This window comes from Bos taurus, chromosome 16, assembly GCF_002263795.3.
Source record: "Bos taurus isolate L1 Dominette 01449 registration number 42190680 breed Hereford chromosome 16, ARS-UCD2.0, whole genome shotgun sequence".
Classification (NCBI taxonomy): Eukaryota; Metazoa; Chordata; class Mammalia; order Artiodactyla; family Bovidae; genus Bos; species Bos taurus.
In genome coordinates, this window is record NC_037343.1 from 50,433,212 (window position 1) to 50,457,642 (window position 24,431).

A 24,431-nucleotide genomic window follows, 5' to 3' on the forward strand; every position below is an offset into this window, starting at 1 on the left:
GCTCTCACACCTCCACCTTCTCCCCAGCATCAGGCAAAACCATCAGGATCCAGATGTGGGACCAGGCAGACTTGGGGTTCACCTTGCACCTGCCCTGGACTAGGCATGGCCTCTCCGAGCTCAGTTGCAGCTCTGCCACAAGGATGGTACCACTTCCCACTTTGGTCCCTCAAGCCCCAGATTCCTGTCCCATTCCCCCTTGAAGCCTGATAGAGGCCCAGGGCCCCCAAGTCCAAGCACCCCATTGAGCCAGGAATCACACTGGCCCTGGCCACTGGCAGAGTCCCTGGCCAGTGCCTGTGCTCCAAAATCTCTCGACATTACTTCCCAGGCCAGCTTAAGCCCCAGGCAGCCCCTGTCCCGTCCCCTCTCCCAACAAGCCCCTGGCCAGGCGCTGCTCTGGGTCTTGTGATGGGGGGTCGGGGGAGTTGGCGAGGCTTTTGCCCCAGGGGCTGGTGGGAGTCCCAACTCAGTTCTGAGGGGCCACCCACAGAAGGCAGCTGCCTGGCGGGTAAGGTGTGCTCCCAGCCCAGCAGCACCACTGGCTAGAGGAACCTGTTCTCCGGTTTGTCCCCAGGGAGAGCTGCACCCTAACGGCCAGTCCCTCCCGCTGTAGGGAAGGGGGGAGTTGGGCCAGTCCAGCCCCACACCTGGGGCCAGAACTGCAGCAGCCCACCCCCGACTCTACCCCCACTTCCCCACCAGAGGCAGCAGTGCGCACCTCTGCTCCACGCCCCACAAAGTGCCTGCTCAGTCAAGGACCCAGACCCAACAGCAAAGCTGACCAGGGTCCCCAGCCATCTGCGTCTCCCCACGCCACCCCCAGGTTGGTATCTCAGCCTCACTGGCTCCTCAGCCATCCTCAGACAATGAGAAGCACCTGCTCCCCGCTATAGGATGTGCCAGGGGATCCAGGGTTCCAGGAAAGGTTCTGCTGGGAGCAGACCACCCCCAGTCCCAGGGCAGCGGTCTACCCAGCCAGGTATCCTGCCATGCTTGGAGGACCCCATGCCCTGGAGCTTCGGGAGGAGGGGGTCACACAGCGAACCACCTTGGCAACAATCAAGTGCTGCAAGCTGACCCCCCATGCCTCTCCTTCCTTCTCTGGACAGGTATTCCTGAGCCAGGCTCGAGGGCACAGCAGCTGCCCAAGCAAGGTGTATCCAGTGAAGCTGGTCTCTCAGCAGAGGGACACAGATCAGCTGGCCAGCCTGACCACTGGGCTGCTGGGTGGGGCTGGAGGAGGGTGGGAGATGAGCAGGGGAAACAAGAGTGTGCATAGGGCTGCCCCCCATGCTGAGCTCAATGAGGAGCAAGTGTCCCGAAAGAGGGACCAATCTGACAGTGTGAGGAAGTGACTGAATTCAGTGGCGAGGTGAGGACCCCACTCCCATTGACCCAGCCCCAGCCCTGCCCAAGCTTACAGCTGCTGATATACACAAAATAGGCACTTTATAAGCAACAGCTCCTTATATCTGCATCCCCATTCCGCAGACCAGAAAACTGAAGCCCAGGGGTGTCAGAGGGAGCAGGTGAGTTCCTGTAGATGAGGTTACATAGCTGAGGTCACAGCAGGTTCCTGGCTCAGCTGCTTCTGCAGAAAGGGAGCCAAATGAAGTAGAGGACGTCTAGGCCCCATGTGGGGTCTACACCTGGTCAGATATCTGCCTGGTCCCAGTGGCCAAGTCCTTGCAGGTCTTCCCCTTCCTGTCGCAGGAGCCAGAGTTGGTCAGAAGTCACATGGTGAGGCCTCCAGCAAAAGACCATCGCACGCCCGGGGCTCCAACTTGCCTGACCACCAGGGGACAAGGACAGCTGACGCTTGACCAGGCTGGGACTTCCCGTCCACCTCGACTTCCTTCTGAAACTGTCTCATCCCCCTCCTTGGTCATGTGGGCATCTCTGCACCCTGCTAGCCTCACTCCTTCGGTTTTGATCCAGAGTCACTCTTTAGGGTGAGACTCACTACCCAGTCCTCTACAAGTCTACCGCTACCCTGGCGGAGCAGGTGGGCTGATGGCGCCACCTGCTGGCCATTCTGGGCTCTGACCCTCCTCCTAAAAAGCTCAAGTCACAGTTGGGGCCCTCGGATCCCAACTAACCATCTCCATGGCACGTGAAGAGACCCAGGGTGGCCTGAACCCAGCTGGATTCCAGGCCCCACTTCCCTGAGAACAGTCACACAGTAACAGTTTCTGGCCTTGCCCTGCCCAGTGTGGCAGTGCTGGTGGGAAGACCTGGACATGCAGTGCGAGGCAGGAAGGTGGAACCAGCCAGTGGGGGAGGTGACCCAGGTGAGGCCCGCCCCTCACGGTTCTGAAGGAACCAGGTGGTAACCCTGAGGAAGGGCACAAAACCTCTTCAAATCAACCTTGGTGTTGGTGGACACTGTCTGTCTGTGAAACCCACAGGCCAGGGCATCTCTGGGGTCAGCGTGTCTCACGAGAGTTGGCCAGAAACCAGTGAGGCTTGTGTCTCCACCTGGCCTCTGCCTGAGGGTCCACCCCGGACTACAAACCAAAGCAGTGGGTGGCCTCTGTGACCAGGGTACACAGACAAGGGCACCACTCCAAGGGTCACTGGGGCTTCAGTAGTAGGAGGGACTGTGGGACCACCCAGGTCCTGTCTCCTCCCTCTAGGTGGGGCCTGCCTGCACCTGGTGGAGCCCGACAAGACCTGAGTCTGTCCCCAGGCTGGCTCCGTGCAGCTGAGCTGTGCTGTCTGGGCACATACCCACACCAACATCCATGTGGGAGCAAAAGTAAGGCAGGAGCTGCAACCCGTCTCAGCCCACACCCTCCCAGCCAAAGTCAGGGCCCTGGTGGTTCCCCTATCCCCTCGGTCACCTGCCTCCTTTCTCTCCTACCCCTTAGGTCCGAAAGGACAAGGCCCTCTGGTCCTTGTGGGGCGCCCCTACACCCCCCTCCACTGAGGCACACATACAGACACTTTGATGCTGCAGTCCATGGGGACACAAAGAGTCGGACACGACCGAGTCATTGAACTGATGGCCTGCTCACTTCTCAAGTGACTCAGTGGTAAAGAACCCGCCTGCTAATGCAGGAGACACAGGAGACTCTGGTTTGATCCCTTGGTGGAGAAGATCCCCTGGAGGAGGAAATGGTAACCTACTCCAGCATCTTGTCTGGGGTATTCCATGGACAAAGGAGCCTGGCGGGCGACAGTCCATGGGGTGGCAAAAAGAGCTGGACAGACTGAGCAAGCACACACACACACACACAACCTGCTCCAGACCCAGAGCCCTTAAGGCACCCCAACTGCCTCCTCTCACTGCCCTCTCCCCAGGCCCCTCCCTGGGCCCTGAACTGCAGCTCAAGTCCAGCTGTGGCCTGTGCCTGGGCACCGGGATCTCCTAGCTCTGTCCCCTCTGGTGCGTGGCCTCCCAGTCTCTCCACCCCCCGCCCCTCACCCCCGCGGCCCTCTTTGGTCCCTGCTCTGAGAGCAGCTGAGAGGAGTCGGGGGTCTGCACGTGTGGGGCAGCCGCTAGTATAAACACCGTGGTTCAAGAATCCGCGCTCCCTGCCCTCTCCCGGGCCCCAGAGCACCTTCCCTGGGCCCACAGGCGCGTCGCGGGTATTAGAACACAGGGGCGCCAGCGCCCCTCAGAGAGAACTGCAGGGAGCGGGGAGACCACAGCCCACCTTACTTCCGGCCCCGGGGGCGACCAAGTGCCCCACCAAGGGGAGTCAGCACCTGCTGTGGCTCTGACGCTTCTCCCAGTTTGTGGGGGCTGTCCCCGCGGTCACTTCCCACACCGTGCCGCTCACCAGTTCCCGGCTCACCCGCCCCCTCCAGCCCTGCGTGTGCACCCTGGGCCAGGTTCGCGCCGCTCTGGCCACGCGGCTGTCAACCCCGCCCCGCCCCGCCCCGCCCTCGGTGACGCGCAAGGTCTGCGCCGCACGCCGAGCCCAGTTCTGTCATCTGGCGCCGCCGCGTGGGCGTGGCTATCTGGGTCCCTGCGTCGCCTCCCCGTCCCCCGGTCCCCAAGATCCCCGCGGCCCTGCAACCCTTGACCATGGCTTCCGCGGTCGCCAGCCCGCCGGAGGTGGTCCGCGCGGCGCAGAAGGACGACTACTACCGCGGCGGGCTGCGGAGCGCGGCGGGCGGCGCCCTACACAACCTAGCAGGTGAGGGCCGCTGCGGGGGCCGTGGGGGCGCGAGGCGGGGAGACGAGCCGCAGGCCCGCTGGTCAGCCCTCTGCAGGCTCGGCCTGACCCTGTGCGCCCCCCAAGACCTGAGCTGAAGGAAGGAGCAGGTGCTCTGGTCTTTGACCCCTGCTGCAGAGGGCGGGGTTGGAGGCCAGCCACCAGGCGCGGAAGAGTTCACGGCTCTGCTGACACGAGGCTACCGTGGAGCAGGGGCGTTGGAGTCCAGTGTAGGGGCAAGAGCGTGGGGTAGATTCCAGCCAACAGCGGGCTCCTTCGGAGCAGCTGAAGGGAAGCTGGACTGTACACTGGGGCCGGGTGGCCATGGGCCGGCCTTGAGCAAGAGAGGAACACGACAGGATCAAAACAAATGGCCCGTGTATTAATCTTGCTAACAGGTTCACTTACTCCATGTCAGACACTGCTCTCCGTGCTTCAGAACATTAACTCGTTTTAACACATGCCTGCCTGGAGGACCTGCTGCTATTACCCTCCTCAGAGACAGAAAAACGGGGATCCCAGAGATATAACTCACCTGAGCTCACAGCCAGCAGTGTTGGAGCTCGGGTTTGATTGCTGGTCACTGTGTTACACTGCCTGTCCTTGTGGTTCCCTGGGTTCTAGAGCAGTTGCCTAGGTGGATCCTGGAGGGGGCATGGCTGCAGGTGGGTAGGTTCTCAGGACACTCAGAGCCCAGGTGAGGCAGGTGTCAATGGCAAGAGTGAACAGCGCGTGAGTCCAGGCAGCGAGCAGAGTGTAGGGGGCAAGTCAGGGGCTACAGGGCTGAGCCTGGGCAGCAGGAGCAAGGATTGTTCTGACCCTCATGCCCCACGGCCCCCAGCCCCTCAGGAATAACACGTACAGTTCCTCCTCTTAGGTGCGAAGAAGTGGCTGGAGTGGAGGAGAGAGGTAGAGCTGGTGTCGGATCTCGCCTACTTCGGCCTCACCACACTAGCAGGTAGTGGCCACAGTGCGACCTCCCGAGGGGCCCCGAGGACAGGAGAGGGCTGCCTGCAAAGGGAGCTTTCTGGAGGTGCTTCACAGTGTCCCCCAACTGGCCCGCATGCAGTCTCTGGGAAGGAAGGGGCCCAAACCCCTCCCTAGGTGGGGGCCAGGCCCTGAGTCCAGGCCAGGCCTCTGGAAGCCCTGAGGTTCCCTGTCACGTCTGTCTGGGACTGTTTCTCCGCAGCTGAACCCGTGGTCCAAGAGGGGTCCCAGCACTGCGCCCTACCACAGGGCGTGGGCTGTGAGTATCATCCTTTGGAGGGGAGGTGGGGGCCCGGTAGAGGAGATCGCTGAGGCCCCTCTCCCTGCAGGCTACCAGACCCTTGGGGAGGAATACGTCAGCGTCGTGCAGGTGGGCCCATCACAGCGCCACGTGCCCTCAAGGCTGCGACGCGGGATCCTGGTGGCGCTGCACACCGTCCTGCCCTACCTGCTGGATAAGGCCCTGCTCCACCTGGAGCATGAGCTGCAGGCCACCGGTGATGGCACCTGGCCCTTGCGGGGCAGCCTGGCCCCCAGCAGCCAGTCAGGGATGAGGCGCTGGGTGCACCGGTGCACGGCCGGCCTGACGGAACAGCAGCAGGGGGTGCTCCTGCGCGCCGTGTCAGCGCTCAAGCAGGGCCTCGGGTGCCTCCAACGTCTCCACGTGGCCTGGTTCTACATCCATGGTGCCTTCTACCACCTGGCCAAGAGGTTCACAGGCATCACCTACGTAAGTAACAGGTCTGGCTTGTCTGCAGAGGCTGTTCTTCGGGGACTATGCCCGCAAGCAGTCACAGGGCTGGAGCTGAAATCCCCACTGGAAGCATGGGTCTTGTCGGGTCCTAAAAGACCAGAGGAAGTCTGGCTTCCAAAAACCCTGATGAGGGTGGGGTGAGTCTTTTTTCCACTGCCAGTACCTGTGGCCACCTTGCTGTATACCCGGGCTCCTGGGCCCTATGCCCACCCCATCCAGGCCGTCCTGACAGAGGGTCAGGTCTGGGGACATCCCCCTGAGGGTGACCAGATAGCAACCACATGGACCCCGTTGCCACCAGCATCCCTGCTGGCCTCCCACCTGGGGAGGTTTGGTGGTCTCCGCCCACCACAGGGACTCCAACCCTGCTGGGTCTCAGCTGATGCCCTGGCTTCAAGGTTCATCCGGAAGGCCTCCCCTTGGGCCCCACCTCCCGAGGGTCTCCAGGCTCTTCCCCACCACTCGCCTCCCCTGGCAGGGGTGTCCAGTGCCTCTGCGCCGCCTCCTCCCAGCTCCAGTGCTCACTGCCCTCACACTGCCCGCTGCGTCAGGTGTCTGTCGAGCTACTGCAGCCCACTCGGGGCCTCGGGGCAGCCACGGGGGCTCTTCCTCCACAGACACCAGGGCCCCACCTCTTGGGCTCTGGCTGGTCTGGCTAACCTGACAGTCCCTGCTCCCAGCTAGGGAAGGAGACGGCAGTGGAGGGCAAGTAGCTTTCCATTGGAGGATGTGGCTAGGAGTCCCAGCCTGCAGAATCACACGGTCAGCCCAGGGCCTTGATACAAGCAGGAGCTTCTGTTTCCAGATGGGGCTGAATAGCAGATCCGCCATGCAGGGGTCCCCTGCCGTCCGCAGGGCTCCCCAGCTCAGGCCTCTTTGCTGGTTCCTTTTCTGTGAGGCTTGGGTGCCTAGCAGTCCCCTTCCCACGATGCCTTGCTTGCAACCAGTGACCTGCAGGCTCCATCACCACCCTCCTTGCTCAGTGCTGGGCCCACCAGGCACTCCTGCCCAACCCCGCAGCCAGAGGGCAGGCTTGGCTTAATCCCACCTGAAGGGTAGGCCCTTGGGCTGCTCAGTGCCTCGCGCCCTCTGAGCACGTGACTGTCCTCCGGGTCTCTGACAGCTCCGTGTCCGCCGCCCGCTTGCCGAGGACCCTCGGGTTCGCGCCAGCTACCAGCTGCTGGGGCTGGTGTCCCTGCTGCACCTGGCGCTGGCCGCAGGCCTGCAGCTCTACGGCTTCCAGCAGAGGCAGCGTGCCCGGAGGGAGTGGAGGCTGCAGCGCGGCCTGTCCCACCGCAGGTGCATGGGGCAGGGCGGCAGCGTAGGGTAGGGGCTGGCTCCCCAGGTGCCCGGCAGGACTCCGGCTCAGTTGTGTCCCATCCACCCACTCCCACCAGGAACCATGCAGAGGAAAGAGCAGTTTCCAGAAACCCACTGTGCACGCTGTGCTTGGAGGAACGCAGGCATTCGACGGCCACACCCTGCGGCCACCTGTTCTGCTGGGAGTGTATAACCCACTGGAGCGACACCAAGGTGGGCGCCTGGAGCATTCCTGTCCCCAAAACCGCCTGTCATTTGGGGTAGGGGCGTACTTCTAGAAGCCTCCAGGTAGGCTGGACCCAGGGCAATGTCTGGAGTCAGGGCACTGCACTGGTGAAAGCTGAAGCTCCAACCCAGAAAGGCAGGCCCTAGAGTCCTGGGGCCAGAGCTCAGCCTTGAGACCTTGGAGTGTACAGTCCAGCAAGCCAGGGGACCAGAGCAGGGGACTTGGCTCGTAGGCCTGTAATGGTTCCGGGCAGGGGCAGCCCCTGGGCCCCCATGTACCTCCCCATCTCTTCCGGGGGCCTGAGGCCCAGCCTGCCTGGTTCCTCAGCCCACAGGGCCCCAGGGGCGGGGGTGCTGCAGCCTCCTCCCGGGGTCCAGGCCACCCTGCAGAGGCCCCAGGAACACAGGCACTGCCTCCCACACGGCCCATGTGGGGCACGTGCCCTCACAGGAGGGACCCAGTCCCAAGGGGTGGGGACAGGACACTCAAGTTCACACCCCAAAACTCCTGGGAGGCTCTGGGTAGCCATGGTCCTTCAATGGCCAAGCACCCTCCCCATCCCGCATCACCTGTGGCCTGACCGTCCCCTCACTGGTCACTGTCCCTGCCATGCGCCCTGACCGCCCGCAATGTCTCGAAAAATGCTCTAAGAGACATGGGTACATCCCTGTTTTATTGGAGATGCTGTGCCGGGTGCGGCCTGTGACTGTCCCCCCTCTCCCCAGACGGAGTGTCCCCTCTGCAGGGAGAAGTTCCTCCCCCAGAAGCTGGTCTACCTGCGGCACTACCGCTGACCCCTTGCTGGAAGAGCAGCCTTATTCTTGTCGACTTCTCCTGCACAGACATCAAGAAAGCCTCAAGACTTTTGTCACGTGTGATACCGTGCCAGCTGCCAGGAGGATGGGCGCCGGACCTGGACTTGGACCTGGCTAATGCAGGCCTGCAGGGCAGGCTGGGTGGGGACCTGCTGGGCGGCCAGTCCACCCTCAGAACGCCCCTCCCTTCCCCAAACCAGTCACTCACAGGGCGGGGCCTGACTGACCTGGAGCCGAGCACCAGCAGTTTGCTTTCCCAGCATGATAATCCTGCAGCCCAGAAGACCCACAGACTTCACCCTTGTCCCTGAAGCTGGCTTTGGAGGGCGGGAGCACAACTGTTCCCAGAAAGCCAGAAGCTGTCTTCAACCGTAACACCTCTGGCACATGCCTTCTAGTAAATGGTCAAGTCTGCTTCCCATTCTAGAACACGGCAGTGTGTGTTCCAGCCTCACCACAGGAGGGGTCTCCTCCCACGTGGAGCACCTAGCGGGCCAGCCAGCTTGCCATCACCACTCACCACTGTGGCCAGCCTGCTTCCTGCCACCTTTGTTATCTTCAGGTTTTTAGATCTGCTTAAATCCTGCAGACTGGATTTTGGCGTAGGCATCCTTACAGCACCAATTCCACAGAAGTGCTGGTGTGCTGACGCTGTGAGGGGTGCACACACCCATGTGGAAGGGCCTCTTCTCCACATGACTTGGTGGCCAAGGCCCTCCTCAAGAGGCGGAGGTCAGCCCCACAGACGGGCTGTGACCGCGGGCCCTGCTCCAGGCAGGTAGGAGCACAGGGGGAGGCACCGTGGGTCCTAAACCCCATCCTCACACTGTCAACGAGTGGCTGCAAGTTCCCGTCAAGTCTGACATCAGTGCACTTACTGGGACAACAGTATGAGCAAGTCGAGAGCACAAGCGCTGCAGCTGCCACGGCCTGGTAACAGGTACTGATCTGAACATCATTTACGTGTGAAGTTTAAAATTCGGGTCAGGTACACAAAGATCTTCATGTGGCCTCTTAAAAGCAAGAGCTGCTTAGTTCAGATTTGCAAAAACTGGCAAAAAAGAAGCCATGAGGGGAACACTTGAGGTCCACAACCGAGACAGATGGAAACGGCGCTTGGAGCCGGGAGTCAGCGGCGTGGCAGTGTGACCACCTCCCAGGGCGGCTGGGCGCCCCGCGGGCCCTCGTGGTGCAGGAGCTGTGGTGGGTTAGATAGAGACTACACAAGAGCGGGGACATTGTCTTTAATAAAGTTGGAATTAAAAAGTCACTTAGTAAAATGTTTACGAGTATTGGTTTTTATCACATCAAAAAAGCTGACATGCAGGTTAAAGTTGTTTCCCCGTAGAAAGTGAGAAGCCGTGTGTTAAAGCCCACGGCACTGGCCCTCCTGCCAGATGCCTCTGAAAGGGGCTGCTGCCGAGAACACACTTAAAACAACTCTTGACGTATCAAAGAAAGGTGTCAAAATAATCTCAAACAATTAAAATATATATTTGTAATTCCAGGCCCTCAAAAGCAATCATGGTGGTTAAGAACAAAGTTTTGAGTCATCATGGTAGAGGCCAACTCGACACATCTCCCGTGAGATGAACTGGGAAACTGGCATTGGAACCCGCAGCTAAGGGAGCGGCTGCTCCGGTGGGTGCGCATCCTCCACGCGGGCGGCAGGCATCCTCAGAGGCAGCAGCCAGGCGTCCTAGATCCCTCTGCGGGCTTGACCCCACCGCCAGCCGGCCGGCCGGCCACCCACCCTCCCCAGACCACCCGGCTGTCCCCCAGCCTGCGTTCCACTACAAGTCCGGCGTCTGCACACCTGACCGGCTGGAAAATAAATCAATGCGATTCGGTTTAAATGCCAGTTTCTTCAAAAACCTGATACTTCAGTTACAAGTAATCGAAGCTTCTTTTTAGAAAGAAAATAACTCCCTTGTACTCAACTACTGTATGTGAGAAGAGAAGGCGCCGTGAGGTGGCAGGTGGCCGTCTAGCTGGCGAATGTCTTGCCCGCGTCCTCTTTGCCCTTGTATGTCCTCTTGCCGTGCGTGAATGGGATGTACCGGTACTTGATCATGTGCTGGGACAGACAGACAGAAACATCTCAGCATGGCCTCCCCATGGCCCAACTCCCCTCCAGCTCTGAGCCCATCTTTGCTGCATGCAGGCAGGAAGCCAGGGCTCCTCAGACACCCCGTCCCCCTACTGCCTGGCTGAGCCAGCTGAGCTGCTGGAAACCTCAGGGGTAGGAGACAGGTTTCATGACCCCCACCCTGTGTGCAGAACAAACTAGAGCTACTAAGCTGGGGACCTGGGATTGGGGAAGAAAAGGACAAAGCGGAGCCGCCCTGTCACCAAGTATGGCTTAGGGTGATGGTGGCATCACATGACGCATCCTGGGCCCTGACTGTCCCCTGGATGATGTGCCAGACCTGAGGGTGTGACCTGAGGCTGTGCTGAGGACCTGGCCCTGTACACGGACCAGACACAGCGGCTGTGGCTCATGCCAGTGGCAAGCGCACACACCCACCAGACTGCACAGCCCCGGTGTCTCGGACCGAAGCCTAGCTCAGAGCTCCTGAAGCCAGGCATGCTGTCTCACGGCACAGCAGCACCTGAGCTTTACCTTTATCTGCCTCTTCATGGTGATACAGAACAGCATGATGAAGTACATCACCAGGATGGGCCAGAACACCGGGACGTTGAAGGCCTCAAAGAAGGTGCACACCATGGCCACCAAGATGCCCTTGGTCGCCGCGTGCCTGTGGAAGGAGAGGTCAGTGGTCAGCACAGGAGGCGGCCCCGGGGGGCGGGGTCTCCTCCAGAAGCGGGTGGGAGCTACGTGTGGCGTGTGTCACGTACCACATGTGACACAGACGCAAAGCGTAAAATGAGCAGTGGGGGTGCTGGTGCTGCTCAGGCTGGTGGCTGGACAGGGATGCCATGTGCTGCAGGGGCACGTCTAGAAACCCAGTCCCAAGCCTCCAGCCCAAGTCCCACATGCCTGGCAGGCTGTCCCCGTGGCCAAGCAGCATCCCATCAAACAGGTGCAACTAGACCTCAGGGCCACCCGCCCTCCAGCTCAGGGTCAAGCACTCCAGGGTCGCAGCCCTACTTCAAGTGCACCTGGCTCTCCCTTTCTAGCGCGCAAAGGCTACCCCAGAGCGCAGACAGGACCCAGCCTCGCCTGCTTCCCACCCCTCCCCTAGGAGCCCTAGGCCCAGCACTTCACACCCAACTGGGGCTGCACCCGCACCAGGAGGGCAGGGTGAAGACGCCAATGACACAGAACAGGACAGACACACTCACAGACCCTCCCACTTCCCCAGCCAGCGGGGTCATCTCCACCCCCCTCTCACACTCATCATTACATCACACACATGGGACCACCTCCAGGAGGCCTACAGACAAGTCAACCGCTCTTCACACCAACACCTGTCCTGTGCTCAGGTCATCCAAGAACCAAGTGGGGAGGGAGCTAGTCCCCTCAGTGCACAGCAGCGTACCCCCAGAGGCCGAGTCAGTCACCTACCCAGGACCCTCCACCCCGAAGCAGCCCCCTTTTTGTGGCTTCAAGGCACAATGATGTTACTTTGCAACCCAGAGCAGGGTGGGCCCTGGAGGCCCCTAGGACCCTCCATGCCCAGCAGGCATATCTCACATTCTGGGTGAGACAACGTCCAAGACAGGGAAACACACTAGAGCTGGCGTTTCTCTGAGGAGTCTAGGCTGCCAGCTCACCAGAACCAAAACACCTGCCCAGCTCAGAGCCACATGTGGAAACAAGCACAGCAGGGAGGAGCTTGGGGGGAGGAGCACGTGAGAAGGACCGTGTGGAAGAAAAAGGGGGAACACACGGGGAGGAGCACGGGTGGTGGTACAAGGGTGGGGCGAGATGAACACGGGGGCAGGACCACGGGGGATGAGGGACTCACCAGAACTTAAACTCTGGGAGCCTCCTGATGAAGGGTCGGAACTCCTCGTTCTGTTTGGTGGGTAATGAGGGGCCGTCGTCTGAAAGGTCAGAGTCAGCAGGGTGAGGCGGGCAGTCCCGTCCTTCCTACAGCTCTAAGCTCCCTAGGGCTTTGAACCAACAGCCCTGACACGTGAAACCCAGACTTTAACAAAAATTTTGGCTGATTTAGAAACATTCACAGCTTTAGATTTGTATAAGAATTTCTTGTTAAGACTACTTCAAGAGATCGTGTAAAAAATTCACCCCATGCCAATTTTCAGGAACCCATCAACTGGACGACATGAGACCTGAAGGGAAGGGGAGAGATGAGCACACACAGCCACGAGCAGGCAGAGGCGGGAGCCGTGTTGGCTCGAGAGGGCACTGGACTCGGGACACCTGCCCTCCTCCACGAGCCAGGAATCCCACCCCACCCCACCCAGGAAGGTGCCCTCCCCAGTGACACATGGAGAAACTGAGGCCTACAGACAGGCCTCTTGCTTTCTAATTCCCCAAATGGCAACAGTAAATGAAAGGGTTGTTTCCTTTGATATTTCCATCAGATACTCCACAGAGAAAACACACTGTTCTAGTCACGATCTGCAGTCTGGACAGTGTCTCTGCCACAACAAGCAGGATCCCATGGGCTCCACAGGAGCTGCAGCGGATGTTACCAACATGGCAGCGTTGGCCCAAATGAAGGCCTCAGCATCTGGTCATGCACCACCTCATCCCCAGCTGGCTGGCAGGCATGCACTGAGGCCTCCATCTGGCCCAGGTATGCCAGGAGCAGCCAGAGCCAAGAACTCTTCAACCCACTGTCCTGGGACATTGGGGCCAGTGGCCTCAGTGAGCCACGCCAACCAGTATGGATGCCTGCTTTTGCGAGAAGGGACCCTGGCTAGGCCACCTGCCCAGGAGGCAGGCCCCGGCTCACCCCCACCCTACCCCTCCATCCCACCCCTGAACAGGCTACAGAGCCCCAAGGCTCAGTTTCCTCATCTGCCAAACACAGAAAGGAAAAAGCGCCCACCTCCTGTGACTGTGACAGGGTTTATCAAGTCCTTCTACAAACAAACTTGCCAGGATCACAGAAGTTCCAAGTACATTTTAAACACCTAAAGAACAGTCTCCAAAGTTGAGATTTCAAATGTTTCTGGAGAAAAAAGTTCTGTGAAACACATAAAATCACAACTCTCCCCAAAGAGCAAAGGAGGCACACTTCACTGTACCTGAATCTTCCATTAACGAAGGGTCCACTTTTGGAGAAAGGAAAGCTATGAACAGATTCAGGTGGTAGATTCCCAAGGCATAGGTCACGATGTACCAACCCTAGAAGAGAAGGAACACGGTCAGTGAGGCCACCCTGAACCCAGTCCTCATCTGGACTGAACCCACGTGGACACAAGCTCAGAACAAGTGACAGAAGAGCAGTGAGCAACCACAGTGACAGTGAGTCTCAGGCTGCATTGTGGGTCTTGAGCATGGACAAGCCAGCGTCCAGTTAAAGGCACCCAAAACCTGAAGCCACCAGAGCCCCAGAAGATAGCAGAAACAGGGTGCTTCACAAAGCCACACACCCAAGCTGCACACCCAGGTCACAGGTCTGTCCTCGCCAGCAGCCCCCAACCTGGACACGGGCCCCGAACCAGCCCAAGACCTGAGAGTTCAGCTCCCTGCAGCAGGTGGCTGGCACCACACACACCGTGCGAGGACTGCTCACAACCTCTGCCCAGAAGAAATCCAGAACCAGAAAATCAGGAAACCAACGACTCAGAGTATTACGGAGAAAAATCTTCCTCAGGAGACACAGAGGAGGGCATACGTCTGCCACTGGACTTCTTGGTCGCATGGCACACGGCATCTTAGTTCCCCGACCAAGGATCGAACCTGGGCCCCGCACTGGAGGTCCTAACCACTGGACTGCCAGGGAAGTCCTCAGCTCATTCTTAAAGGAGTGAGTTTATCCAATGAGAACCAGAACTGCGCTGCATGACCAATTCTAAAAGCCCAAATGTTTTCACACAAACCAGTTGAGATCTGTCACGCTGGCATTTGATGTCCTGATACCTTAAAAAATGTTCAAGTGAGACAACAAAATCCTAGATGTGAAAAATTAACAGCTGAGTTGAGGCTGGAGGGATGTCAAATCAGGCATGGACTTGGTGAGTCTAACCTGGGAAACACACCCCCATCCTGCCCAAATTCCCCAATTCAAGGTTTCGAGGTCACTCTTTCCATGAAGACTGGACCAAGGTCCAATTTCTTAAGAACACCTAAACCCAAGCACAGCAAACAACATTAACTGTAGACTGCCGACACAAACCGTGCCTGCTGCAGAGCTGCTCCAGGCCTGCCACCTCTGCACTGAGCAGGGTTAGGCTTCCTCTCAGAAACACAGACACAAGCACCACCACCAAGGATGAGTCTCTACACTCGGCCGAGGGGACAGTTTCCCCCAGGGCTGGACGCAGGGCAGTGTCCAATGGGTGGAGTACCTGTCCTCACACCCTTCCTTCTTAACCTGGGAGACACCCAGGAAGATGGGTCTGCTCTCATGGAGGAAACAGCTGTCCTGCCCAGGGCAAAAAGCCCCGGACGAGGCCTAAGCCTCCCTGCTCTCAGGGTTCAGGGAGGACGCCCGGCCCCTGGGAGAGCCCTCAGTCATCTCACCTGGTCTTCCTCGGATGCCAGCCTGTCTCATGCACCCAGGGAATGAGGTGGCCAGTCCAGAAGGTGAGTTTGTCCCCAGCCCCCAGGAGGCCCAGCCAAGGGGTACCAGGAGGTCCCCTGAGCAGACCAGGACACTTCTACCCCAGAGACAGAAGGAGAAACAACCCTCCCACCTGCACACCAGGCCAGGTCCCGCCCCACCGACCTGCAGCAGATAAACGCGGATCATGTAGATGAAGCTCAGGCCCAGCGTCACCACCCATCTCACGGCCGTGTGTGGCGTAGACTTGTCCAGCCAGGACTGGTAGATCTAGGAGGGACACAGACTGTGTTACGGCCGCCCTGGGGTTCCCGCTGCACAGCACGCCTGCTGCTGACCTGCGCGCCGAGCGGTGACTACAATTAATCCAAAAGTTACTTGCGACAGTTCTGGAGACGCACTTGTTCTTTAACCAAAGATATTACAGATCTCTCTCACAGCCGATGGCCCCACAGCATCGGCCCGAGAGGCCATCGTGGGGAGACAGAGAGGACAGCAGAGACAGAGGAATGTTACCACTCTGCACCTGGGGCTCAGCGGCAGGTCCTGTCCCGTAGCCGCTTACCCTGGAGCCGGTCCCGCCCGCCCAGCAGTGGAGGGGCAGGGGGCGAGGAATGGACACAGCTGCAGAGCAAATGGCCAAATTCCTAGATTCACACATGTGCACACATGTCTACGTACGTGTGTACATCTGTGTAAGTATTTAACTAATATACACGTCTGCATTCTCATTTTGATTTGAAATTAATTCCGATTTTTAAGTTCTAATTATGAAAAATTTTATTCATTCATAAGAGAGAATGTGTGCCCACAGAGGCCCATAACCTGGCTTCAATAATTATCAAGTTTTCCAGATGCTATTTTTTTTTCTTTTAAAAGTCAACACAGTTTTAGTTTAGCCCCAGGGGGGCTACCAGGACACTTACACTCCATGGGGAAATGCCCCAGGGTCAAGTCTCATTTAAATGTGGCTGCTGCTGCTAAGTCGCTTCAGTCCTGTCTGACTCTGTGAGACCCCATAGACGGCAGCTCACCAGGCTCCGCCGTCCCTGGGATTCTCCAGGCAAGAACACTGGAGTGGGTTGCCATTTCCTTCTCCAGTGCATGAAAGTGAAAAGTGAAAGTGAGGTCGTTTAGTCGTGTCCGACTCCTAGCGACCCCATGGACTGCAGCCTACGAGGCTCCTCCGTCCATGGGATTTTCCAGGCAAGACTATTGGAGTGGGGTGCCACTGCCTTCTCCTTAAATGTGTATACAGCTCTGCAACCCCAAACCAACCTGTCCAAGTCGTGTGAAAAATCTGTAGACCACAGACGGCTTCCCATGGACAGAATCTCCCACACTGTCACCTTCAGACATTCTGTAAGCCAAGAAAAACACAAAACACTTTTATACTAAATAAACAGCATTCAAGCACCTAATCACTGCCCTATTTCCATCAACACCACCGAGCAGGTTTTTCTAGTATTCACTATTTCACACACATGGAGGCTTCCGGCCTGTGTCTTTACCACGAGTCATCCAGGAAAGAGAAAGAAGCCAGCGACATGCTCTGGTGGAGCCAGGAGGCCACGTGACATGCAAAGCAGCGCCGGTGGACTTTCATTTCCGCTCCTGTCACCTGCTCACACTCCTCCCACCAGTCCCAGGGCCACCCCGCTGGCTGCAAAGTCCTGTGGACACATTCCCTGGGGCCAGTCTGCAGCACAGGTGGCTACACCCACCTCCCCAAGGCTCTCCAGACTCGCCCGCTGCCAGCATCTCCTCCTGCCGCTCCACAGGCTCCCAAGTAGCCCCTCTTCTCTAGGCCCCACCTGGTCTCTGTCCAGGCTGCTCCCCACGGTGCCAGGCCCTGTCCAGACCAGGTCCCCACTCCATGGCCAGGATTCCCAGTAGCCGTCTGTCTGCGCCCCAGTTCCTTATCTGTGCGTGGAGGTAACCCTATCTGCTCCTGACTACTTCATCCGACTGCGCGACTCCGTGAGGACTCAGCACATGAGAGCCCAAATCGCCAAGAGAAGGGTGGGCACCGTCACCCCTATGCCACAGCAGCACGTCAGCCTCAGACAGTCCAGGCCACTTGCTCAAAGTCAAGAGCAGCTCTGGCCTTGGCTCCTGCAGCCCAGCACGGCCCCCACCTGAACCGCAGAACAAAAAGGAAGCAGAGGGCGGAAGGCCATGCCAGTCCAAAGCTGGTGAAAATGCTAGGGACAAGCTCTCACTGCCCCCATACCATGGGCGGCTTCCTCCCCACCTGTGGCACCATGGCAGGGCTGGGGACCAGAAGTGGACTCCAACATGGAGTCCACCGCCCCTGAGTGGTATGGTCATGCAGCCACCGTTCCTCATCTGGAAGGTGGCACAGCAGCCCTTCCCATTTGGGCAGACACCTGAGGCGTCCAACGGTCTGAGCCTTGTTCGGCCTCTTCACTGCCAGGCTAGAGCCTGGATCTGCACATCCTCCCTGAATGCACCCGCTAGTTAGCAGGCTCACAACATGATCCTAGATCCCAGATGGAACACAGTACCAATTGCAGTGGGTCCTTGAACAAACGCAGGGGCGTCAGCCCCAGCAGTCAACGATCCAAGTATAACTTTAGAGTCAGTCTCTGGACCTGCAGTTCAACCAATCGCAGATTGTGCAGTACTGCGGTACTGTTCTCATGAAAAAAATCCACACGAGAGTGGACCCGTGCAGTACAAATCCATGCTGTTCAAGGGTCAACAGTACAACTTTGATATGCAGATAATCTGAGCAATCCCACAAGCACCAGCACATCTGTGCTAGAACGTCTACTCTGATTCCGTAACACCATTTCCTGGAGCCCAGCAGTGGAGGGGCAGAGTGCCAAGGAGACCCAGAAATGCCCTTTGCTTTCCTGGGAGCCACAGTGAACTGTAGCTCCTAGCCCTGTCTTTTGGGGAAGTTTGCCTTTATATTCAACTGGGGAAAATTTCCTATTTTCAAAAGGGCTAAATTAGAGAAGGCCAGCCACGCTATTTAGACCAAAGTCAGGCCAGAAGAAAGCTGTATCAGTAACATCATTTATCCTACGATTCCATACAAATTTTTCCCTATTTTACTTTTTTACGACTAAAGTGTCTACCATTTAAATGCCTTTACTTGAATTGAGGTATTAAAATTAACATTAGACAAACACCTGCTATTCCTCTAAAGTATGCCCTACACAGAGACAACCGCTTCTAAGTCTCGTTCTCTTAACTGAATGTGTGAAAGATCTTCCCATGACATGTTGACCAACTTCAGGTCACCTGACATAAGACATTTACATTAACATAACTCCACGCCTTGGCTGAACTCCCATCAACATTAAGAAGGTGAACTTTGGATCAAATGGCCTGTCTATGGCGTGACTCGCAGGCCACTGTGGCCCTCCCCACTCCAGTCTGTGAAACAGGGCCACAGCATCTCAGCACCACCCCCCCAGGCCTTTGGTGGGGAGTCAGCAGCCAGCCTTGTTAGAACCAGTGTGGGGCCCGGTTCTAACCAGAAGCACCCCCAGGAGGAAGGCAGCAAGCTGGCCTTGTTCGGACTTGTTTCCAATCAGGGTGGCCGTCACACAGCTGGGGTGTCTGCAGTCCTCTGCAGTTCCAAGGCCACTTCTGACTGCTTTCTGCCTCATTTCTCTATTTCCTCCTACTAGAATGCAAGCTCCTGGAAGGGGAGCCTTGTCCCTCCACTGCCGGCTCCGTTATCCATGAGGCCAGACACAGAGCTAGCAGTGGGTTAAGTTCTCTGTCGGATGTCACTGCCTCAGGCTCAGCCACAAAGGAAACAAAGAAAAAAACAAGATCAAACTGTTCCAAACAGAGACCAGGAGTATCACTTATGCAGGTTTGTGGGCATAGTACCAGAGTCATCACTGCACCTGTCTGTGGAGCTGTCCCCACGCAGACGCATCCCACACCGAGGACAGTCCTGCCTGGCACCGTTTGGTTCCCTCTATGTCTCCCCTCATCCCCTGCCCCCTTTCTCCCGGGTCCCGAGCCTGGTAATTTCCCACACTTTCATCCTCCGATGTTGTTCTCTTCGCTGAAAAGCCCTTCCAGACCTCACCCACCCGAATACTCGGCCAGGGCTCACGGCCGGCTCCTTTACCTGGGCACGACCACCTTCCCGTCTCCACCACACCTGCACCACCAAGACCTGGGGGCCCTATATTCACCTACGAGGAGAGCTCCACCTTACACATCTCCGAGAATGAGACCAATCGGACCGAGTAGCAGGCGCCCAGGGACGCTCCCAGGCCTATGTGCCTGGGGCAGGTTTCCGGAGGCAGCTGTGGGACAGCACGCGGGGCGCCGTCGGGCGGGTTAGCCCGAGCGCTCAGGATCTTCGGTGTGCAGAAGGGCCAGGACTCGACCCCGAGCGACCCAAGTCCACCGCGGCGCTTCCTACCCAAGTCCCGCAGGCCGCCCTGGATCGGCGAGGACACCGAGGTCCCACGGCCCCGGGCAGGCAGCCGACCCCTCCCAGGACGCGCTGCCAGGGAACTGGAGCCGGTCACCGCGGCGACCCCGGGGGTCCGGCCCTGCCCCAGTCTCACGCGCGCCCCTCAGAACCACGGCACCCGCCCGACCCCAGCCCCGCCCCGCCCGCCAGCACCTCGCGGTCCACTGCGGCCGAACGCGGTCTCCCGAGGGCCGCGGGAAGGAGGACGCGGGTGGCTGCCGCGCCGGCGTTTCGCTCGGTCCGGGAAGGGGCAACCGAGCACTTCCGCTCAGTCCTGCGCGGCACCGCCTCCCGGGCTTCCAAGATGGCCGCCGGGGCGGGGCCGTGAGCCTCCAACCATTTCCGCTTCCTGTGCGAGCGCCCAGGCCGTTGGCTGGGCTGTCACGTAGGCGGAAGAGACGTAAGCGGCGGAAATTCGCCATGCTGCGCAAGCGCATTCGCGTCCTCTGGCTCCGGGCCCAGATAGTTCAGCTCCAGAACTTGGTAACGCCCAGGGACTGACTAGAGGCCACGCCCCCTCACAACCAACAAGCCAGTAGAGAAGAACTATGTGGTTGCTAAGGGAAACCTCTAGCGGCAAGATGGCGTTCGCCAGTGAGGGACGCGCGACCTCCTGCCTGCCGCACCGGGAGCTTCCAGGAAGGCCACCGCGGGACGGTAACGGCCGACTACCCTACCGGGCCTCCGTCGGGAAGGGAGGGAGGCGGACAGGTCCGGGCACTCGCTGAGCATTCCCCCACCTTCACTGCGAACCCAGCTCGCACCCCTGGGAGCTTTGTCGTCCCCAACTCAGGTGTCTGGGTGCCCACGATATGGGCGGGGTACCGGGCCCCGAGTAGCAGAACCGGCTGGGGCCTGGAGACCCAGTTGGGAGGAACTGAGTCGACCCTCGGTGACCCAGGGTGGCGGGGCGGGCGCCTCTGCACGGGTTGGGCGCTCAGCATGTCTGCTGTATAAACGGATTAACAGGGAGAGTTGTGACCCAAACAGCTTTTGGGGAGCAGTGGGGGTGAGGCTCACTAAGAGGTGAAACGACAGACACCTAGAGAAGCCCCGGGATGGCCCCCACCTTGTGCGTGCTTGTCGTCAAGCCAAGTCATCTGTACCTGGTGCTCAGCTGGGTGTCCTTTCAACCTTCAGGTTATGGGGTCTACGTTTATCCGAATTCTTTCTTTCGATACGAAGGAGAATGGAGAGGAGGCAAGAAACACGGTAAGGACAGGCTATGGCCTCTTGCTGTAGCCATTCCACTGACAGCACACATCCCAGAGGAGCTGGGGCCACGTGCCTGCCTGCCATACCGGGCCCTCACTCGTGCCCATGAGGGGCCATCTCCTGCAGAATGGGGGACCCAGACAGCCGCCTTGGTGCTGATGAAAACTGTCTTTATTTTTTCCTTGAAGATGAAGAGCCTGACCATTTTTGTAAAAAAAGAATCTAAATAGCAAGGAGAGCAAGTAGCAAGTGAGAGTCCCCTGGCGTCCACCCCAGAGGCAGACCTGGACTTTCCAAAGTTTACTGTCACAGTTGTATGCCTGTTTGGGGTTCTGTCTGCTCGAAGCCTCTGCAGATTTTTCTGCCAGAGGATTGATCTTTCAGTATTTTCTCATGAACTATTTGTGTATCAGTTGGCTGCCAGTGTATTTTGAACCTTTTGACTTTTATGGGAGTGTTTTTGCCACGTGGGTGTTTCTCCCTTTTGTGCTGAAATCTGTGAGTCTCTTCCTGACCTGGACAAAGTGGTTCCTTCTTTTCAAAATTTATTTTTCAGTGTTGCCTCATGCTTTTCTCTCTCTCGCCCTTTCTCTCTCTCTCTCTCCCCCCCACCCCCCGCACCTCCCTCTGCACCTGCGCTGACAGAGGCAAGATGGCCGTTACATGCCCTCTGAGGAGATCTAGGGGCAGGGTCCCTGAGGTTTTGATGGCCCAGACAGAACCAAATACAAAGACCTTGCGACCTGCTCTTCTCCCTGCCGCACACAGGCCCCAGCAGTCACTCCCAGCCACAGCCTGACATCACGATGTCTTTCACCAGGTCAGGGGAAGCTGCTGTTTAAAGATGGGAGTTACTACGAAGGTGACTTTGTGGATGGAGAGATCACGGGAGAGGGCTGTCGGCACTGGGCACTGACAGGTCAGCTTGCCAGCGTTTCTTCCTGAACCCACCCTGCTGTGAGCTGCCCCCTCCTTTCTGGATGCAGAAGGCACTTGTGTCTAAACCTGAGGACCCCTGGCTCCCCAAAGGTGTCTCGTAGCGGCCTCATGCCAGCTTGGGGCGGGATGGCCCCTGTGCTGCCTTGCAGGACCTCAGACCCTCACAGGCAAGCGTGAAGTGGATTTTTGGTGGAGAGAAGTCTCACCCCACAGACTCTGGCCTGGAGGGGCCTCTGCTCCAGGCATACAGATGCCCCCGAGAGGGTCCCTAAGAGAGCGGGAGAGGATCGTAGGTGATGGGACCATACCCACTCTGTCTCATCTCCCTCGTCCACCAGCATGAGCTGTGAGATAAACATATACCCTGCTCTGTAACCACTGCTGCCTGGGAGTCAGGTGAGAACTAGGTAATCATTACCCTGAGGATGTCAGGAAGCGGTTCTAACCCTAGACACGGCTTCCTGCCTCCCATCCAGGGAACACCTACACTGGACAGTTTGTTCTGGGAGAGCCCCAGGGACACGGCATCATGAAGTACCAAGCCGGCGGACATTACGAAGGGGAGCTCTTCCGTGGCCTGAGAGAAGGTCGGGTGTCCGCAGCAAGGTGCAGGGTATGGGCTGTGGGGCAGGCACTGCAGAGACTTGTCCATAACCCTCCTGGGATTCTGACTCAGGGCCTGACGGCCCAGGCACCAGCATGCTCCTCTGTCCACTGAGGTTCAGAGTAAGGGGTTTACAGCAAGCCACCCAGACTTGGTGACTCAGGTCCCCGTTCTGTCCTTGCGCTCAATCCTGGGCTGGGCTGGCCTCGTGGGGGTCGCAGCCCTTGAGCAGGGCTGTGGGGCTCCTGGAGTGAGAGGCTGATGGCCCCCCCGATCCTCCACTCAGTTGCCATCTCCATACCCTGCCAGGCCAAGCCAGTCAAGAGGCTACGTGTTGGGGAGGCCGGACAGCCTGAGTCAGTAGGCCACATGGAGGGGAACAGCACCAGTCAGAAGGCCACCATGGGGAGGATCAGTGCTGGTCAGGAGGCCACGTTGGTGGGGGGCCAGTGCGAGTGAGGCCCCCGGGGAGTGAGGGGAGTGGCTATGCCCACAACAGCCCACCCCCTGCAAAAGTCCCCGCCCCTCCAAGGCCTCCCCGTGGAGTCTGGATGCACTCCCCTCCCTGAGTGTCCAGATCTTGGAGACACCACGTCTACACTGGCGATTTCTCTGGTCTCTGGGTCCTTTGAATAGATGGTGGAGGCCCAGGATGGCCACATGTCCTCATCCTCAGCATGAACTCACTCCTGTGAGCTGGCCTTGACTACACCGCAGCACCACCCGAGTGGGACATCAGCATTTCAGTCTCTATTCTGGGGGATCGTGGCCCTTGAATGGCACCCCCACCCTCACTTGGGACCTTGAGAACTGAACCCAGAGCTTCTCCCACTGCGTGTGGCTGCCCAGCTGTCCCAGATCAGATCTTGGGGCCGAGGGACCCCATGCAGCTCGGTCCCCAGGGGTGCCAACGCTAGCTTTCCTCCAGACAATCCCCTCCCCTAAGGGAGGCACAAGGTGACCTCTGCTCTGGGCTCCTTCTTCAGGACACGGGTGTCTGGTGGACGCAGACGGACAAGTGTACTGGGGGTCGTTTCACGACAACAAGCGGCACGGCCAAGGGCAGATGGTCTTCCGGTGAGTCCACTGGCCAGCGGGCCATCCCTCCTCGAGCGCCTAGCCCTGAAAGGAGGGTCTGTGTGCCTTGATGGGATTCTATAATTTCTCTCTTAGTTATTGAACTTGGTTCTATGTGTGTTTAGTAGAAAAAATATCAATCTCCACCTCCATTCTCCATCCCATGAATAAAATATCTGGTAGGAAGGTGGAGGTTGGGGGAGCGTAGAGTGGGGCTGAGAGCACGCCCCCCCAGGTTTCTCCTTCAGGCCTGTGGCTGGGCATCTTCCAAATTCTGGGCAGTTTTCATGCAAAATCCTGCCCTGGGGTTTGCAGGGTCCCTTCCTCCTTGCGCTTCCTTCCCCGTCATCTTCCCCAGTCTTCACACCTGGGACCCAGCAAGCAGGGCCGCCTGTCACTGCACCCTGCCAGGCACCCAGGCTGCCTGCCCCTCCACCAGGTCCTGGCAAGGCCGCGGCTCACGCCATCTGTTCTGGGCCTATTTTTGCCTCAGTCCCGGGGACATGCGCTGGGGCCCAGCCGGGGAGCCGGTATGCGTCAGTGCAGCCACCTGGCCTTCCCGGCCTGAGAGCAGCCTCTGCGCTTGCCCCCAGGAATGGCGACAAGTACGAGGGCAACTGGGTCCGGGACCAGCGCCAGGGCCATGGGATGCTGCGGCTCGCGGATGGCTCCACCTATGAGGTACTGGGGGCCAACCAGCCAGTGTCCTCTGCCCTGGGCACCCCCAGGTGCAGCAGGGTGTTGTCCTTCTGACCCCGTGGGGTAGGGACGGCCCCTGTTCCCGTTTCGCTGATGAGAAGGCTGAGGTTCAGGGAACTTAAGGTCCAGCCACTCACACCTCTTCATCCATCTGGTTCCTGATCTACCCTGTGACCAACACTGTCACCTGTGGGCACGGCTGGTGACGCCTTTTTGAGGGAACATGCTTGGGGGTCCCAGTGAGCCAACGACCTGGGGAAGCAAGCAAGGCCCTCCCCCTTCTCACAAACAGGGCTCTGTGCCCCCCGCGCCCGCATCATGGCAGCTGCTGCTCTCAGCTGCCATGATGTGGGGGCGGCTTTCGATGGGTTTAGGTGCCATGAGGCCAAGAGGGGCGGGCACATGGGAAGACCTTCTTGGTCCCCAGAATCCATCATCCTTGTGCTTCCTGGACACCAGCCCATGTGTCTGGCCGGGAGCCAGGATGTTG

The 24,431-nt window shown here is 58.7% G+C and overlaps 3 protein-coding genes across 12 annotated transcripts in view; 2 read left to right on the forward strand and 1 right to left on the reverse strand.

The window, feature by feature from the left end:
- Positions 1–3,957: 3,957 nt before the first annotated feature.
- Positions 3,958–9,548, forward strand: PEX10 (peroxisomal biogenesis factor 10). 4 transcript variants are annotated; one of them, XM_024976457.2, is made up of 7 exons: positions 3,958–4,148; positions 5,044–5,124; positions 5,356–5,412; positions 5,483–5,883; positions 7,031–7,206; positions 7,305–7,440; positions 8,179–9,548. In XM_024976457.2, exons 1-7 carry the CDS (start codon positions 4,037–4,039, stop codon positions 8,245–8,247), a joined length of 1,032 nt encoding a protein of 343 aa, XP_024832225.1. In that variant the 5' UTR covers positions 3,958–4,036; the 3' UTR covers positions 8,248–9,548. The 4 variants fall into 4 exon arrangements, with proteins under 4 accessions (XP_024832225.1, XP_024832224.1, XP_005217172.1 ...); XM_024976456.2 differs by lacking the exon at positions 7,031–7,206; XM_005217115.4 differs by lacking the exon at positions 5,356–5,412.
- A 2-nt stretch (positions 9,549–9,550) lies between these two features.
- RER1 (retention in endoplasmic reticulum sorting receptor 1) lies at positions 9,551–19,590 on the reverse strand. Its single transcript, NM_001105492.1, is given in 7 exon segments — positions 9,551–10,345; positions 10,892–11,027; positions 12,201–12,279; positions 13,453–13,552; positions 15,099–15,203; positions 16,212–16,293; positions 19,561–19,590. Coding segments are annotated over 6 exon segments (591 nt in total). The 5' UTR covers position 16,293; positions 19,561–19,590; the 3' UTR covers positions 9,551–10,255.
- Positions 19,591–19,747: 157 nt separating this feature from the next.
- Positions 19,748–24,431, forward strand: part of MORN1 (MORN repeat containing 1) — a 49,302-nt gene continuing 44,618 nt past the window's right edge. For 3 of the 7 annotated variants that reach the window (XR_009490869.1, XM_010813429.4, XM_010813428.4), the window contains exons 1-6: positions 19,758–20,118; positions 20,548–20,619; positions 21,443–21,541; positions 22,038–22,148; positions 23,152–23,242; positions 23,836–23,923. Coding sequence is in view for 6 of the 7 variants with exons in the window: in XM_010813429.4 (XP_010811731.1) it covers positions 19,956–20,118; positions 20,548–20,619; positions 21,443–21,541; positions 22,038–22,148; positions 23,152–23,242; positions 23,836–23,923 (624 nt within the window). In the remaining variant the exon portion in view is untranslated. Of the gene's footprint in view, positions 20,119–20,547; positions 20,620–21,442; positions 21,542–22,037; positions 22,149–23,151; positions 23,243–23,835; positions 23,924–24,431 lie in introns of all 7 variants that reach the window. The other 4 variants (XM_010813423.4, XM_059875760.1, XM_002694124.6 and 1 more) reach the window with 4 other exon arrangements.

Bases quoted from the DNA above. Each gene is read 5' to 3' on its own strand.
- PEX10 (XM_024976456.2), top strand. From the start codon at position 4,037: ATGGCTTCCGCGGTCGCCAGCCCGCCGGAGGTGGTCCGCGCGGCGCAG. The intron at 5,413-5,482 runs GTGAGTATCATC...CTCTCCCTGCAG, and splicing joins CCTACCACAGGGCGTGGGCT to GCTACCAGACCCTTGGGGAG. The intron at 7,441-8,178 runs GTGGGCGCCTGG...CCCTCTCCCCAG, and splicing joins CCCACTGGAGCGACACCAAG to ACGGAGTGTCCCCTCTGCAG.